This window comes from Sminthopsis crassicaudata, chromosome 1, assembly GCF_048593235.1.
Source record: "Sminthopsis crassicaudata isolate SCR6 chromosome 1, ASM4859323v1, whole genome shotgun sequence".
NCBI classification, from domain to species: domain Eukaryota; kingdom Metazoa; phylum Chordata; class Mammalia; order Dasyuromorphia; family Dasyuridae; genus Sminthopsis; species Sminthopsis crassicaudata.
Window position 1 is genome coordinate 236,303,347 of NC_133617.1, and position 18,563 is coordinate 236,321,909.

General features: G+C 36.1%; 1 protein-coding gene across 18 annotated transcripts in view; it reads right to left on the minus strand.

Moving 5' to 3' along the window:
- Positions 1 to 18,563, minus strand: part of OSBPL1A (oxysterol binding protein like 1A) — a 305,323-nt gene that overhangs the window by 2,380 nt on the left and 284,380 nt on the right. For all 18 annotated transcript variants that reach the window (XM_074276711.1, XM_074276727.1, XM_074276751.1 and 15 more), the window contains 4 exons: positions 18,010 to 18,136; positions 9,507 to 9,623; positions 8,143 to 8,266; positions 7,430 to 7,520 (listed from right to left, as the gene is read on the minus strand). In XM_074276711.1, coding sequence (XP_074132812.1) covers positions 7,430 to 7,520; positions 8,143 to 8,266; positions 9,507 to 9,623; positions 18,010 to 18,136 — 459 coding nt within the window. The remainder of the gene's footprint in view (positions 1 to 7,429; positions 7,521 to 8,142; positions 8,267 to 9,506; positions 9,624 to 18,009; positions 18,137 to 18,563) is intronic.

The window sequence follows — 18,563 nt, forward strand, 5'->3', positions numbered from 1 at the left end:
AGAGAGAGAAAAAGAAGAGGTATTTTGGCTTGTCCCTCAAAGAGATAGATCAGAGTTGGGTGGAAAATGAATGTAGAGAAAAACAGGAAGGATAAAATCTGTACCTTAAATTTCAGGGACTTTGGATAAATATGGTAAAAAAATCAACTAAGCCACCAAACAGATATATAATTCTTAACACTAGGCGCATAATTTCATTGTCCAAGTGACTCACTCAAATTGATTTTTTTCTATTAAAAAAAATCTTAACTTTAAACTCTGGTAATTGAAGCCAAGAGGGCAAGAACAAGAACAAGCTGGTCAACAATTTATTCCTGTGTCTTCCACCAAGCGTTCTCAAAGCAGAGTAGCTGAATAAGGACTAGATTTGGAATCAGAAGTTATTTAGAATTCCAGGTTGTCCACTCACTTTTATCAAGTTTTTTAAAGTCTATGAGCATTGATTTATTCAGCTGTAATATACTGGAATGATTCAATGTCTCAAAATATTGTGAGAAACAAATGAAATTATGTGTCTAAAGTGCTTTAAGCATAAATCAACATCCAAATATATGCTCTTATCATCTTATCATGAACAGATCCTGTGTGTAAAGTACTTTTATCAATTGACAGGCAGCATTGAAAATGTTCTCCTATTTTAGCAGGACTCATTTGAAATGGACTATTTAAGAAAACACAGAGCCTAATGGGAGCTTCAATATAATCTTTAATTAAAGAAAAAAAAAACATACTAAGTTCTAATAGACTTTTAAACATTAAGCACACCTCCGTTAAAAAGTCATAAGGATGTTGCTTTATAATATTTTTGTGGATATAGTTTACCTTCTGGCTTCCTCACTATTGCTGTTCAAATGGACAATCTTCATGTCATTATTCAAACCATGGAAAGAACTGAAGAAGCGGCATGGAATAGCAGAAAACATCATGGACTTTGAGTCTGGAAGAACTAAATTCAAATTCTGACACTGACATATAGCAGCAGCTGGGCGGGGACTGAAGGCCCTTATCCTCTCAATATCTTATGTGATTCATTTACAAAATGAATGTCTGTAGGACCCACCTCACACCTTGCAGTTGTGAAAATCAAATCTATGCTAACAATCTTTGTTAACTTTTTGTAAGTTATACAAATTCTGGTCATTATTACTGTTATTATTTTCTCCAATATTTATCACAGTGCTCTCCACATAAAGGCACCTAATATTTACCATTATAGTATTAACTGATGAGGTTTTTTTTTTTTTTTAACCTTTTTTCCTCCTCTTCTTGCTTTATCCTCCAAATGTAATCTTATAAAGATTAAATGTGCCTCAAAGGGTACATATACACAGAGTAAGAGAAAGCAAGATAAATGGATAATCCACAAACTGAATAATGATGCCTTGACTTATTCTAATCAACAGAATGGAGTGGCCTTCCCTCTAAACACTTGAATTAGAAGTTCTATAATTTAAGGTTGTTGAAATGTTAAGGCCATTGTTTTCCATTCTGCTCTAATGTTAAGAAAAAATATTTCCAAAATGATGTTTTTCTTCCTAACCAGGAGGGGGGGAATTAACAGTCTTTTTTTTTTTTTTTTTTAATCCAGGTAATATCACTACTCTCACACGAAAACTGTGATTAGTTAATAGTTTGAACTTGATAAATGATATCTTGATTTGATTTGATTTTCCTGTTGTGAACAAATGAAAATTATCTAACTCGAGTAAATCATTGAAACAGGTAGCATCTAAAGGAAGAAAAGATCTTTGCCAAGTTAATATCCTGCATGAAAAAGCAACTATCTTAAAAAGATCTGAGAGTTTTAATGGGTTGCAAGCATAATGAATATGCTATGACAGTCAAAAAAGAATAGAGAGGCATCTCGAAGTGGGGCTTGGATAGTCCCTTTGCATTCTGCCTTACTCAACATCCCTAGACTTCCATGTTTAGTTCTTAGTGATGTATTTCAGGAGAAGTATTAAGGTAGAAAGTGTGCAGAGGAGAGGAATCAGAATGGTGAAGACCTTGAAGATTTTATCATGTAGAGATAAATGGACTGAAGAAAAAATGGATGTTTAGTCTAGGAGAGAAAAGAACCTGGAGATGTGTGAAACATAAAGGCTAACTGAATATATGAAGGGCTGTTGTGCTGTGAGAATTAATACTTGTTTTGGTTGGCCCCTAGGACTAGGATAAGAAACAATGCATTAAAAAGTTATTAATTGAACAATTTAGGCTTGATGAAGGAAAACACTTGAAAGAATCAGATTAAGATCTAGAAAAAACTTAAGAAGTCATTTGATCAGGCCCCTAATTTTATAGAAAAGGAAACTGAGGCCCAAAGAAGTTAAGTGTAAAAGACTAGAAGTTTAGATAAAAGGAAGTGTCCTTAGGAGGAACACAAATCTACCTAAGGGTTTACAGATCATGGCTAACTGAGATGTCCCAATCCTGTTTCATGGCTCAGGGAAAAACGACAGGAGCTCCAGTGCCATTACCCCAAGCTTCCCTTGCTCAGTCAGTATAGGTCATTTTTGTACCTGTGCCAATCTCCTTCCCTGCTCTTTGGTTCTTTTCATATCCTCCCCTAGCAGTCAAATTTGGTGGGCCCACCTACCTTCACAAGCACAATGAGCAGGGCACTCCTGTAACACAGGTCTGTTAGCCCTTCCCCAGAACTTTTTAAGATAGAGGAAGCAGAGTAGGGAAGGTGTAATATGATAGATAATGTGTTTTCAGTACATATGTTACATATGTACTATTAAGATCCTTAAGAATATTCTTTTTGCCTAGCATAGTGCTTAACAATGCTTACTTATACTACACTAAGTATAGTTAAGATATAAATATAGGACATAATTATTTAATAAATGCTGGTTAAATTAAGTTTTTTCTCTTAATTCATTAAACTGAATGAGAATCAGTCAACAGGCATAAAATACTTTTCTATTTAATTTTTCTAAGAATCTCTCTCTTTCTCTCACACAGAACTGTATAAGTTTAGTTTATTAATGTGAACAAGAGTAGAAAACGGTCACAGAAAGGTGTTGTCAAGCAGGGTTTAAGGTAAGATAGCACATGGGAATAGAATGCAGTAAACTCAAATGTTGAGGGTTCAATGTAATTTTTATCTGAGAGGATTTGAAAATTATAAGGAATTCCCAAAATAAAATTCATCCTGTCCCATGATTGTCATTCCATTCACCCATAAATTTTAATAATCAAATCCCTTCTTTAACATGCTCTTATGCAAAAACAAACAAAAAAACCCCATCAAAAACTTCAAATATCCCAAACAATTCTACCAAAATACTTGGCAAGTACTTTTCCAAAATGAGGTACTAGAGTATTTGAATGTTTGAAAAAAAGAACCTGAAATTGTCTTTTCAGACATAAGATCTTCTCTCCTACTTGAGGCAAATCTTTTTTTCTGCCTCTCCCCAATGTTCTCTGGTCCTTCCTGGAACTCCTTCCTGGGACACTACTCAGATCTTGCTGTTCATGGAACCCTACTGACAAACAATATGCAATGTACATTGTGGGGTGAACAGCTTTAGGAAGCAGTGGGGCCCTTGCAGCAAGTCTGGCTGACCACTTGTCAATGAGGCTGAAGAAGGGTTGACTGTTCGCCCCTAGGCTAGACTAGACAATCTTTGATGCCCCTCCTACTTCTGAGCTGGTAACACAGTTGTGGCCATGTCACTTCTCTACTCAAAAAAGCTGCACTAGTCCCTGGCGCCCCTGAGAAAAAAGAAAGAAATTTGACCCGGCATTTAAACTTCTATAATTAGTCTTCAATGTACCTTTTCGGACACTTCATATTATTTATTCCCTTTCTCCTTTTTTATGTTCCTACCAGGAATTTCAACATTCTAGTTCCTCTGTCTTTGATTTTCCATGAGTTGCTTCCATTCCCATTCCCCATCCAGGTCTAATCCAGAATGCACTCTGCCCTCCTACAGCTGTGCCTCCTAAGAACGCTCCTTTCCTGAGTTTCCCAGTAGTTGATGCTCTTTTTCACTCAAATTATCATGCATTTATCAATCATGATTTATTATTTCAATTTTAATATGTAACCTCCTTTCTGCCTTAAGGGCAGGATTTTGTTCCATCTTTGTATCCTTAGGCCCTATTAATAATATTATTAGTGCTTTAAAATGTTTGTTAAATTGAACTATTTATTCAAGAGATCTTTTCTTTCAGAAAAGAATAAATTTTGAGCTAAAAGTCAAGAAGGATAGTCTTCCAAATGAGTGATACTCTTAATCAGCTCCACACAAAGTGAGAGCTTGATTTGTTCACATATCTATTCGCTATTCTCTTAAAGAAGACAGTGTGGGGTGGGGGGAGGAGGAAGGGAAGTTGAGGATAACTGTATTTTAAAAGCTTCAAACCAAAAGCAGGACTCCCAAGTCACAGAAGTTACTGGAGAAAGGCTTAGCACAGCTGCTTCTGCCAAGTGTCCCAGCATTTTGATTTAAAACAAGGGGCACAGTTACATTCCAGATCTCAAAAGGAAAGGAAGTAAAACACATGCCTAGCAAATAAAGCACTTCAAAGAACAGGCAAATCAAAATCAAGGTCATCGTAAGCAAGCATAACTTATCCAACCTGGGACCCTGCGCCACGGGGTTTCTTCTGTTTTAAAATGGAAAGGGGTAAGGGAAAATAAGACATATTTAATAGCTGCATCTGGTAAAATACACAGAGGGAAAGGTTTTATCTGGACCTTCTCTTCCTCATGTATAAATACAGACATCCCTAAGGGTTATAAATTTCCTCCCATGTCTACCTGTGGCCTTTCTAAGGTTTGCCTAATCTTTGAACTAAGAGACTCTTTTTCCATGGATATTTGATGCCCTGGACCATGTGACAAAGGTTTGTGGAAGTGCTAGTAACTCATGTTTTTACCATAGTTATCTGTCCAAAATCTAGAACTTTTCCCAAAGTGATCTTTCCAAAGGAATCTTTTTCCTCATTCCTCCCTCTCTCTCCCAAACTCCCTTACTGCCCCTTCATTTCAAGTCCTAGATCAATTATGCCTACTGACATCAATATCAGTGTAGAACTGTGATTTTCAATGGCATAGAAACTCTTGGTGTGGAAATTTCTCCCCAGACAGGTCATCAGCTGGTCTGCAACTAAAGTCTTAGGGTCACTGAATATAAGTGACTAGCCCTGAGGTCAAAGAGTCTTTATGTGCCAGTGGTGACACTTGAAACCCAGTCACCAGATTCCAAGGCCAAGAGCCTTTTATTCCCATACTGCCTGCCTCTCAATAATACCTTTTACTTCATAAGATTAGCAGATGTGTTATGTAAAAGCACCAATATGGAATTATCACACAAGTGTAAAAGGCAGGACTGTTTTGTCACTGGTGCCTAAGACTAACCATAATCCTTTTCTTCCTTTACCCAATTGCATACCTCTCACCATGCCATCAACAGTTTTCCCAAAGCTCCCCTCAATTCCCTCAGATAAACTTTGCCCCCATTGTTTCTATTCATAGTAGAATGAGTGGCTAGCCCCAAAGAAGACATTCTCATAAATATCTGGCTCTATTCTACAGGTGAGTGGACCCAGTGTTCTCAAGTGAGACAAAGCAGCATTCGCTGGCAGTAAGGATTGTCAGTAATGAGGATCAGTTTTAAATCCCTTATTTCGGAGGGTTCGGGACTGACTGAGCCAAGCCCACAAAATAATGGCATTCTGTAGGCCTGATGCTGAGCCTAATGCCGTGCCACCCACCACTACAGCTGTAGGTTTCAAGACTTATTATTCACTGTAAAGTATCTCTTAAACATGAAACGGAAAGGTGTAGATATGCCTAAATACAATTGCTTAGAATCATCCATTCATATATTGTTATAGGAAAACAACCTTTACATCTAGTATTTGGTCTTACGTTCGCTACTGGGGGATCCAATTCACTAAAACTGGATTTCCAATCATGACATCAAAGAAAGAACTTTGATAACAGTTTCTAATAATGGAAGTTAGTCTCATGGTTAGTTTCATTGGCTAGAACATGGTGCTAATGAAGAGGAAACAGAGTGTAGCTCCTGGGGGTAGGAATGGTATGGAAAGAAGTCTGGCAGCTTTTCAAAAGAAAAAAAAAATACTCCTTTTATAGATGATAGGGAAAAAACTGACCAGGCTTAGGAATTCTATCTGTGTGCTCTTGGTCCCAAGAGGGACTTGTCCAGTGAGTATGCAAATCCATCACTATTCCTGATGGTAGTTAACTCAAAAGAATACATTCTATAGCTAGCTAGTGCATAAGTGGAGTCCTTTTTTGATATAGCAAATAACATATATTTAATTGATCCTAAAGATCTAAACAGACAACTGGGGGGAGAGGGGATGCGGAAGAGAGGAGGAAGAGTATATGTCATTCTGGGACTAATAATATCCACCTTTCCTTCCTCTTGTACTATCTTTTTCTTACAAGTCCTTTTTGATAGAAATAACCTTTTACAAACCCCTTGCTTATAGAGTTTGAGCTCAGAATGGAAAATAAGGATTATTATTAAGAACACTGTTAATAGTGAATTTTTCTTTAAGATACATTAGAAACAAAATTAAAAATAAAAAGGCTAATTAGACTAGAAATTGGAATCCTTTTACATAGATTCTTCAGTTGAGGGAAAAATCTTTTTATAGGGTGTCATCAAAATGAAAGAGATTCTAGTGTTGCCATCTTATAGAATAAGAAGTGGAGTGCTTTATCTCCTACTACCCCACAATAACTCTCAATATGCAAAAAAAAAAAAAATTGTTCAATTACATATTTATTTGTGATGACTATCATCTTTTCCAGATAATGGCCATTTCTGTGAGTTAGGGCAAGCTGTTAGAAATCATATTTCTTTTCCCCAAATTTCAAATGTGGATTTTCAGCATTTTCAGAAAATAGAAAAGGGAGTGTTTTAAAAACTAAGGAGAAATGCTACACCCTTTTCCTACACATGGCTATATGTGTAAAAAGTATGATTCGCAAGCTGTGTGCTGAGGTGAGCAGGACAGATTTAGTGAACACCAGTCACTAGTAATTTTCTAAGTTGAGCACAAATGGAGCTAGGAAGAGACAGAAACATGGTGCCTATGCATACTCCAAAGGTCTGGGAGGGACCAGTCAAATTTTGATGTTAATTTGGATCTGCACAGCTGCTAAAAAGAGATGGAGACCTTGACTTCACTGGTACAGGGAACTCCCAGTGAGGAAATTCCTTCTACAATGCAAGCTGGTACCTTTTCCACAACTTACAGTCTTAGGGTTGCTTAGAGCACTGAGTGATTTGCTCATGGTCACACAGCCAGAATGTGTCTGAGATGGAACTAGATCCGCAGATCATCTTTGTGGGCTTTTTCCAGCACATATGTCACACTGCCTATCATCTGCTAAAAACAGCCAACAAATGCACACTTCCCTCACATATGCACATACCTTGTTTTCCAGTCCTCTTCTGACTTGGACCTATTTTTGCGGGCTGCTCTTTGTTTTTCCTCTAGTCTTTTCTTTTCTTCACTAGCTTGATCTAAAAAAACATTTAAAAACATAAGCAACTCACCACAGTTTAGAAGCAAAGAAATATTCCAAAAACTCACCCTATGGCCAGAAGAGTTTTGGTTGCCTGCATTATGCTGATGAGTTTATGTCTCCAACCCTAACAAGACTAATCACTAGAGACAGAATTTGTTGATAGACATATACAGGAATCTTTTCCAAGTAATAGGATTTGATTGAGGTCATGCTCTACTAGTTTAAATTTTAACAATTAGGGATCAGCTCCCTCAAACAATGAGGCATTGAAGAAGGATTTTAGTTGAGGATTAAAAAATGTTCTTAAGTAATGGATTTTAAACCAGGGATGGAAAGTTTGCTGTTAACTAATTTTTTTTTTTTTTTCTGACTTGTATTTTGATTCCAGTCATATGGAGTATACTTAATGATTAACAAAGTCACATTTGTAATGAATAATTCTATACATTAATAAAATTCATTTTAAATTTAGAAAGTATTTTGAAATGTTGCAATTAATTATACTAAATGTAATGCTGAAAAAATACCTAGGAAATAAGAAAAGAGTAGGTCCCTAATGATTCAAATAATCAGTGATATTACATTTCCCCAAATAAATCAACGTTTTCAGAAGTTACCTATTTCTCCATTCTCCATTGCTCTTATGTCAGGTCGTAACCTGCAGTCAGTTTTAGGAATAACACTCTCCATTTCTTTATCTACTTCATTCAAAACCATAGCAAAGCTAGTAAAATTATACATCTGAAAGGAGGGAAAAATTGCAAATTACAAGAGGTAAAATTATTCATAGGAAGAAATACCTTTAAAACCCAAAGACAAATCCCTAACATGTGATGTTTCCTTAGACACTGTAATGCTTTCTTGTTAAGAATTTTAAATCAGAGGATTCACTTCTAAGTTCCTTAATTTAAATTAACTCACTTACGGGTGTGAGCCTCAAATAGATCTGAGGTCAATCTTTCTATCCCCCACACTATAGTGATATGGGACAAAGTAAACATTTAATAAATGCTTCTTGATAGATACACCCAAAATTCTGACCCCAATTCTGCCCCCAAAAATGACAGTTGAAATTTCTGAATTGCTTTAAAGATTTGCAGTCTTCTAGAGAGAGATGGGGAACAAACATCTAATAAGCAAGCTTTTATTAAAATTATATGCCAGGAATATCACTATTTTGTCTTTACAACAATCCTGGAAGGGAGATGGTAGTATTATCCCCATCTTATGATGAGGAAACTGAGGCAGGCAGAGGTTGGGTGACTTGTCCAGAGTCACACAGATTGTAAGTGTCTGAGGCCAGATTTGACCTTCAGATCTTTTTGACTCCAGGCGATGGTCTGTCTATCTGCTGCACCATGTCACATTATATAATGTGAGTCTCCTAATTATCGTGGAAGGTTAGGGCTGTTATAATTTTTATTTTATATATGAAGAAAAAGAGGCTCAGAGATGCTGATGTCCCCATCTAGGATCCCATTGGCAGGAAGCTTATGAAGTTGACTCCAATCCAGCTACCACTATGCTGTCGTCCCAAAGTATATAGACAGTAATCAGGTAAAGCATTTACATTTTTTTTTTCTTCACTAGAAATCACTCTTTACCTTGAGTTGCTAAAGTCTGACAAATGGCATAATAAGAGCTGGCCTGTCTTTTCCACTGGCCCAACTTTTACCAAGCCCAAAGGGCCTTTTCCACTCAATGTCACAGTGTATGAAATTCTGCTTTTGGAGATTTGTTCATTGTCTAGTTGATACAATATAAAACCATCTTAGGAAGATTTACACATTAAATATTTGGGGAGGCAGTTTGGTAGAGGGATACAATCCTAGATTTGGGATTCAAGTGGCTGGGGCTCAGATCCTGCCTCATATATTAACTAGCTTTGTAATACTGGAAAAGCCACTTAAGTTCTCTTTATCTCAAAGTTTTCATCTGCAAAATGTGAGGTTTAGAGAATATGCAGAAATCACGGCCTGACCTGTGCAGAGTTGGGAGGCCTTGGAGCTATCCTCCAGAGCAAAACACTTCCTGGGATGACATGCACACTTTCAGAATCTGGCAATGGCATTTCATCTGGTTCCTCAGAGGTGCCCATCTATAAGAAGCAAACAGATGAGCACAATTTATATGCAACTTTACCTTTTGAAATTTTACTATACGTTTATTTGGTATTTTTAACTATTTCTTTTTTTAATAGTATTTTATTTTCCTCCTAGTTATACGTCAAGAAAATTTTTAGCACTCATTTTTATAAGATTCTGAGTTCCTAATTTTTTTCTCTTTCTCCGTTCCCTACCCTCCCCTTTTCCAAAGATGGGAGGCAGTTTGATAGGGTTTACATGTGCTTCATGTAAAACATTATTTTCATATTCATCAAAGTTGTGAAAAAAGAAATAGATTAAAAAAAAAACCAACAACATGAGAAAGAATAAAGTTAAATGGAAAAAATGCTTTGATCTACATTCCAGATCTATCAGTTCTTTATTTGTTTTTGGATAGTATTTTCCTTTGTGAGTGCTTTTTACTTGTTTTGGATCACTATGTTGCTGAGAAGAACTAAGTAAATCATAGTTTATCATCACACAATGCTGCCAATCCTGTGTATGATGATTTCCTGGTTCTGCTCCTTTCATTTTACTTTTCAGTTTTTCCAGGTTTTTCTGAAATATGCCCGTTCATCATTTCTTATTGCATGATAGTATTCTGTTACATTCATATGCCAGTTTTTTTTCCCCCCAGCCATTCTGCAAGTGTTGGTCCTCTTCGCTTTTTTATGATCTCTTTGGGATACAGATCTAGTAGTGGTATTGCTGGGTCAAAGAATATGCAGTATTTTAGCTCTTTGAGCACAATTCCAAATTACCTCCAGAATGGTTGGTTGAGTTCATAGCTCTGTAACGCCTCAATTTTCCCACATCATCTCCAATATTTATCACTTTTCTTTTTTATCATATTGGTCAATCTGATAGATATTAGGTGGTATCTCAAAGTTGTTTAATATTCTCTGGTCAAAAATGATTTAGAGCACTTCTTCACATGCCTATATATAGCTTTGATTTCTTCATCTAAAAACTGCCTGTTTACATCCTTTGATAATTTATCAACTAAGATATTTTTAACTATTTCAAAACACTCTTACAAAATTAATTTTATCTGTCAGATACCCTTGTAAATATCACCTCTTCTAAACCTCTAGATTTTAAGCTCCTAAAAGGCAAGGACTATGTTTTCATTGGCTTGTTCAACTCCAGCACTTAGCAGATAAGTAATTAATAAAAATGAGTTTAAATGAATATTAAGTATTTTTTAAACTAAGTATATCACTAAACATTTACTCTGCTTAAATTTGGACGTTAACAAGTGGGGCATTTGAGGAGTGTAAAATAGGATCCCTATTGAAGGAGACAGTATAAATCACTCCTTTTTCTAAACTACCTCCCATCTACTCCCCTCTCATATTACTTCACTTTTATCTTTCCTTATTAAATACATTATGCTTTGTATGATTAAATTTAACAAGTATTTATTAGGCAGCTTCCACACAAGACAATGTACTAAGTGTTTATACAAAAAACAAAAAAACAAGAAACAACTTCTACTTTTTAAGATTTTATAATTTAAATATAAATTTTTTTCTTAAAAATATAATGGTTATATATAATGGATAAAATATAAGGTTATAATATGATAAAAACACATGAAAGGTACAAATATTATGTAGAATACAAAAACTATCCTTGGTGTAACAGGGATTAGAATCAATTACCCTCATGTATAGCTTAGGTGGGGCTAATTATCCCTTTATCTACTATTGGCCCATTTTCCTGATTCAGCCTCATCCCAGATTTTAAGGTGATTAAGGTATACTTTGATATCCCTTTTTTTATAAAAACTTAACATCTTTTAAAATAATCATTTAGCTTTGAGTTCCTACCCCAGTTTATTAAGTATTCTTTATTTAATAAGTAGGAGAAACCTCTCTTCCAATAAACTTATATTCATCTTTATATGTAAACCTCCCCAACTTGCTAGGTTTATATAAACAGAAAGGTTATAGCCTATACTACTTAATTTAAGTAATTAACAACAAATTTAATATAATAGCGGTGAAAAAAAATCATAGCCCAGTATCACCTTTAATCATCACTATAACTATTGACCCTCTCAATTCTGAAAACATAGGTTTACCAATTTAAATCTTTTTTCCAAAAAAAAAAAATTATTTCTTAACAAGATAAAGAGTTCACTCAGAAAAGAAGCGCTCTTTATTTTCTTTCATGTATCCTCTCTTAATTAAGTCAGTCTGAAAACATTTATTAAGCTCCTATATGTGTCAGGAACTGTACTAAGTGCTGGAGACACAATAAAAACAAAAAGTTTTTGACTGTAGAATTTCCAATCTAATGGGGAACACTTACATAGATTGCAAACATTATGTATGAACAGACTTATATATATAGACCAGATAGGAAATAGTCAATAGAAGGAAGAAAAGCATTAGATTTAAGAGGATTAAGAAAGGTTTCCTCCAGAAAGCAAGATTTTAGCAGAAACTTGAAGGAAGCCAGGAGGTGGAGATGAGAAAGGAGGGGAGCACATTGCCAGTGGGAGAGACATGATTGTTAAACTCTCAGTCTCTCAAGAATTCTATTCCCTTTTAAAGAGTCAGAGTATCCTCCTTTTCTGTGAAACTATTGAAGTTGGTGTAGTATTTATAACTGAAGGGATCATAGCAGATGATCTCTAAAGTCCTTTCTATTTCTAAAGATAATGAGACAATAAGTAATTACAATTCAGAGGCAGAAAAAGATAAGTACAGATTAGAATATTTTTGCAAAATTCTTACAGCACTGTTAGATATGGATCAATATATCATTTTATTTTGTTAACTTTTTCTTTGCTATGAGGAAGGGACTCTATTTGTGTGTGGAGTTGATGATAAATGCAAATACATATATTATATATACACATGTATGTATACATATGTATTTAAGATGGCGTCACTTTCTTATTTAGATATGTTTTTGTTTATTGAAATGGGGAGAAAAAAATGACATTTATGTGAGAGTTTAAGAGAAAGCAGCTCCTTAGAAAAGGAGGATTTACTTATGGTAAAAATGACCAGAGTGTCTGTTTCTCAGCAGCTCATTTACCTTATAACTTATTTGGATTTTAAGAGTGATCAGAAACTCTGAAAACTAGAATGCTTTGGCAACTACAGGGCAACTGTCCATTGTGTAGCTACAGTGAGGCTGGCAGAAATGTGAATTGTGGGTTTTTATCCTAAGGTAGAGGTGAATCATTTCAAACCAGTGGGTACTACTTTGGTCAGTGAATATGATATGATATAAAATAACAATCAATAAAATGTTATGCAAGTGGTGGGACTGGAATTAAACCTTTATTTTTGGGTAGACTTGGAAAGGCAGGGGGTCCAGGGGCAGGAAAAGCATGATTCATTTTTAGGAGTTCCATTTAAGTAGTCAGAATAGAAAATAATGAGGCTATTATGTATATACCTTGTGAAATGTTAGATTATGTTATAAACACACTTTTAGAAAGAAAAACAGGCTGCTTATACTCCAATTCTAGAAAAGGGTCAAAAATAAGTTTGAGTTTCACAGTTGGGGAGAGAAGTTCTGGCAGCTGAGTTGTACTTAAGATATAAACAAGGAGGTTACAGAATTGTTGAGATGTAAGGAAAGTTTTCAAGTACAATAGCTATTAAAACAATTTCTAACTATACCTTTTTGACAAATTAGTCATCTCATATCTGCTAAGAGATGTCCCATTTGATGAACTCACTATCTTTCTTGCCTATATATTTTTGTAAAATTCTGACATTTAATTTTCTCACTTCTATTAAGCCACACAGTTGTGCTCCTGTAATGATTTCCTAGGTCTTTTCTTAGGACCACGCACAAGATACCCCATCCCTCTTTCAAGTGACTTCTTTAACATCAAGTTCAAAAGATCTATGATTTCATCAGTGTATGATGATGCATTGATGCAGACTGAAATCTCTCTTTAAGGGCCTCAAAGTTCTTCTTGATTTGTTATGTGCAAAAATAAAGAAATCTGACCAAAAAACTCCTTAGCTAGGAAGATCTTTAGAGGACAGAAAGATATGGAGTCCCAACCTGTATTCCAATAATATAGCCTTCAAGAATGCAAGGATCAGTTTTATGCCAGGATGAAGTATCAGAGTAGTAAGACTCTGGTTGGTTTGCCATTCTGTCCTATAGTCACTGGACTATCTGCATTATTTATCTCCACTTCCTTGGCCCAATTGCAGATACACAAAAAAAGCTACTATTTGGTGGAATAAACTGTCCAGGTGTTCTGCCATGAGCCTTGTAAAATCTGGCCCTAGTGGTGCCTGACAACTGACTTTGAATTTAGCTCATTCAAAGAGATCTAACTGCTCTTTAATGGTTATTTAAAGAAGCTAGAATGCTAAATTTGGGAGTCACAAAGATGTGAGTTCAAATATTCCTTCAGCCAACTCTGTGACAGGAGAAGTAACAACTCTGAGGATCTCAGTTTATTTGTTAAATGTAGATAATATATATGTAACTCACAGTAAGTTGTCATGAAAGCCACATGAGATAACACACACACACACACACACACACACACACACACACACACACACACACACACACAAAAGCACTTTACAAGCCTTAAAATAGTATATAAATATTAGCTAGTTATTATTTAGCAATATATTCAGAAGGGTTATGTCAGGTCTCTACCCAGCACTATTAAACAAAAACTCTTCAATAATTAGAAAGCAATTAATATAGCTTCTCTTCTTCAGGCTAAATTTTCCTAGTTATTTCTCTAGAAGAGAAGCAGCAGCATTTATACTGAACTAGCCTGTCCTGACCTGCTGTTATTCAGATCTACTTCAGGAGTTTCTGCTTTAGAGCACACTGGAACTATTCAGCATCACTCTAGAGGAGAAGCTCCTTTCCACCTCTAGCTGTTTGCTGGGCACTTTTCACAGTTTTAAAAGGCAATGTTAGTGTATTATATGGCAGGAAGAGAAATCTTGGTGTTCAAGGAGGAGATCTCCAGATCTGGTTCAGAGAAAAGAGATCTAGTCCAATGGAACAAGAAGTGTGAGAGGAAAATAGAATTCAGACTAAAGTGAAGCTCTCCCTCTCTCTCTCTCTCATTGGCTGTAGTTGAAGACCATGTTCTTTGGGAGTGATAATGGTAATAAAGACTAACATTTATAATTTTAGCTTATTATGTTATTAGCTATAAGGTTTTCAAAGAACCTTACATAAATTACCTTATTTAATCCTCTAATAACCCTGTACAGTTAGTACTATCATTATGAATCCCATTATAACAGACGAGAAAAGTGAGGCTGAAAGTGGTTAGGGGACTTGCTGGAATGCAACTCTTCCTGACTCCATGTCCAATGCTCTACTGGAACCACTAAGCCAGAGGCATCAAACCCATGGGCAATGCTCCCAATGTGTCACCTGAGCCAGATTAAAATGTAATTGGGAAAAAAAGAAACAAAATAAATAAAAATACAACAGAACATAGATAATGTTAATATGTGTTTTTCTAAGTCAGGATCTGCAGCTCACAGAGATCCTTATATAGAGGTGAAGGGCTCTTCATCTCTGAGTTTGACGTCACTGCAGTAAAGAAGAGACAGAATTCAGAAAATCTTGATACCAGCTCATCAAATCTAAACAAACAACCTTTTGGTTACTATTTGGCTTCAAATCTCTCTTCTGCTGGAAAGAAATTTGCTAACTTTCTGATTATCATTGCTGATGTCTTATAGAAGAGAATTCTGTTCCATGAGATTAATTTTCCCCAGAATATTAATTTTTTCATCAAGAAGGTGGTCTAAAAAAGAGAATGGCAACAGGACACTAATGCTAATTCACTTCTGTGACTATTATCATACTCATTATTTATAGAAAAAAAAAGATAATAGAATGGCATTCATTAACTATGAAAATAAATTTCAAGAAAAGCATTATAGTTTAAGAACTTCAAATTTTAAAATAAAATACAAAACTTCTCTTAGGGAAAAATAACATCTCTTTAACATTTAAATTATGTAGCATGTCAGCCACAATGAGATAAAAGTAAAATATTTTATCTGTTTTCTTATCTTATTTATGCCTACTCATTTTTTCCCCAAACAACAGATTACTATGGATTACTTCCTCTATTCTCTTCCTCTGCTGCTGAATGGTGCAGTAGGAAGTCACATGACTGTGTTTACTGTATCCTTGTCAAATTTATATTGTATAATCTCAAGTGGGCTCCTGACTGATACAACACTAATCCTTTTTTGTTTCCCTGACTGATATTTAATCCTAATTCCCACAGCATCTAGTTCTCTTTTCTTCTCAAGCCTCTCATACCACCTGCTCTCTCAGCAAAAGACCATATTTCATACTTCACTGAAGACACTGAAGCTATTTGTCTTAAATCTTTTCTCCACTTCCTCTCAAATTATCCCCATCCTTTACCCTCTTTTTATTTGACTTGGTCTTGGAGAAAGACTCTTCTCTGTGCCAACGACAAGCCATTTTCTTTTGTGTCTCGAATGTCAGTTGTTACCCCTTGGATCAGATTCTCTCCCTAAATTTGTCTCTTCTTATCCACTGGTTCCTTCCCTACAAGTTACAAACATGCCCCAATTCTCCAAATTCTTAGGAAAACTTCATTTGACTTTCTACATTTTCCCCACCCCCATTCTTCCCAAATTCTTTCACAGCCAAATTCCTAAAAAACAAAACAAAACAACAACAACAAAAAAAAACTCTCTAGATGCACCGATTCCATTTTCTTACCTCTCATTTCTCAATTCTTTGCAATCTGGTTTATGACCTCATCATTAACCAAAACTTCTCTCTCAAAGGTTACCATGGAACTCTTAATGGGAACATTCCATGCACTTTCTCTGTCCTCATCCTGTTTCTACCTCATCTGTAGCATTTTACGCTACTACAAGAGAACTCTATTGCTCTCTCTTAGGTGCACTTCTGCCTGTGTTTCTATGAATGTTTCTCCTCCATCTCTCTGATTGTTCCTTCTCATTCTCCTTCACTAGATTACATCCACATCTTGATTCTTGTGTATGGGCACTCTGAGAGTCCTGTTGTGGATCCTGCTCTCTTCAATCTATATTTGTCCTCTTAGAAATCTTATCAATTTCATGGATTCCCCTATCATTTATACAGAAAACTAATAGTTCTATTTACCTTTAATCCCTTTCCTAACTCTAGTTCCATCTCACCAATTGCCCATTGGTCACATTGTGTCATAGGCTGTTCAAACTCAACATTTCCTAAAGGGAATTCATCATCTTTCAATTTCTTAATTGAGGCAGTTGGGGTTAAGTGACTTGCCCAGGGTCACACAGCTAGGAAGTGTTAAGTGTCTGAGACCAAATTTGAACTCGGGTCCTCCTGAATTCAGGGCTGGTGCTCTATCCACTGCGCCACCTAGCTGCCCCTTTCAATCTTTAAACCTTAACTTTGTTACTTTTTTAAGGGTGCTACTCTCCTTCCAGTCATTTATATGCACAAGCCTCGGAATCACCCTAGACTCCTTGTATTCCATCTTTCTACCTATCCAATAATTTGACAGATCTCACTGTTTCTCCCTTCTCCCACCCCCTTCTTCCACACAGCTGCCAAGAAGAGATTCATAAAGCACATGTCTGACCACATCCCTCTTGTGCTCCAGAGCTCCAGTAGTTCCTTCTCACCTCTAGGATAAAATACATACTTCTGTGTGGCAGTTAAAGTTCTCTGTGAAAGCAGTCCTGCGTATCTTTGCAAGTTCATCACACATTATGCTCCTTCATTCACTCTATGCTCTCCATTTCTCATGCAGCTCCTTCTTCCTCCAGCCTCCAAATCACCACAAGCTGAATACCCCCCCCAACTTTCCCATTCCTGTTTTGTGCTTGCTCCTTTTCTCATCCTCAGCCTAAGAACTACTTACTAGAGGAAGCCTGTCTTCCCCCTCTAGCCTCCCCCCATTGCTAAGTCTTTCCTCTAAAAATTATTTCTGACTTACATATAAAAATATCTGCTTTTCTCTGTACAGAACCCAAGAGCCTTGAAGCAAAGACGGTTTAGTTTTATCAGAGTCTTGGCCAAATGCTGGTTGGTACCTACATACTTGCTGAATGAATCAGCATTTTCCATTTCAGGGTCAATTAGATAAAAGCACAACTTTTGATCAATCTAAAACTTTTGATAAAAAGGGATGAAAATCATGCCCATTTGGGGGCACATTCTAATGTATCAAGCCTAATGCTAAAATGTATATGCTAGAAAAAGACCCAAGAAAACAACTCTTGTAACAAGTAGAAATCTGTGGAACACAACTTTATACGTGGCCCCACCACGTCTCTCTTGTGAAGAGAACAAAGAAGTGCCTGATGACAGTGTCTGACATTGCTACAAATGTGCCGTCACAAAAGTCACCTGTTTGCCGCTTTTTTTCTCATCTGCATTTTTCTTGTCATTCTTCTTACACGCCTCAAAGGTGGCGGGATCCACACTGTACAAGCACTCTGTCCACTTCCCATAGAGGGCCCGTAGCTTCTTTTTGCTGTAAACAGAGGCTAGCATCAGCACAGGGAGTCAGGGCTCTGCTCTAACGGCGGTTGTCAGTTACATTAGAAAAAGGTAGAAAGAGAGGACTGGGGGGGGAGGGGAGAGGGTCACAACATTTTCACTTTTTTGGTTGTGATTTGCTTGAATTTTATTTTCTTTCTCATCTTCCTTTTTGATCAGATTTTTCTGTGCAGCAAGATAATTATTTAAGTATGTATGCATATATTGGATTTAACATATTTTTACCATGTTTAACAGATATTGGACTACTTGCCATCTAGGTAAGGGGAGGGAAGGGAGGAAAGGAAGAAATTGGATTGCAAAGTTTTACAAAGGTTAATGGTGAAAAATTATTCATGCATATGTTTTGAAAATAAAAAAGCTTCAATAAAAATAAAGACAGTAGGTGAACATTTCAACTT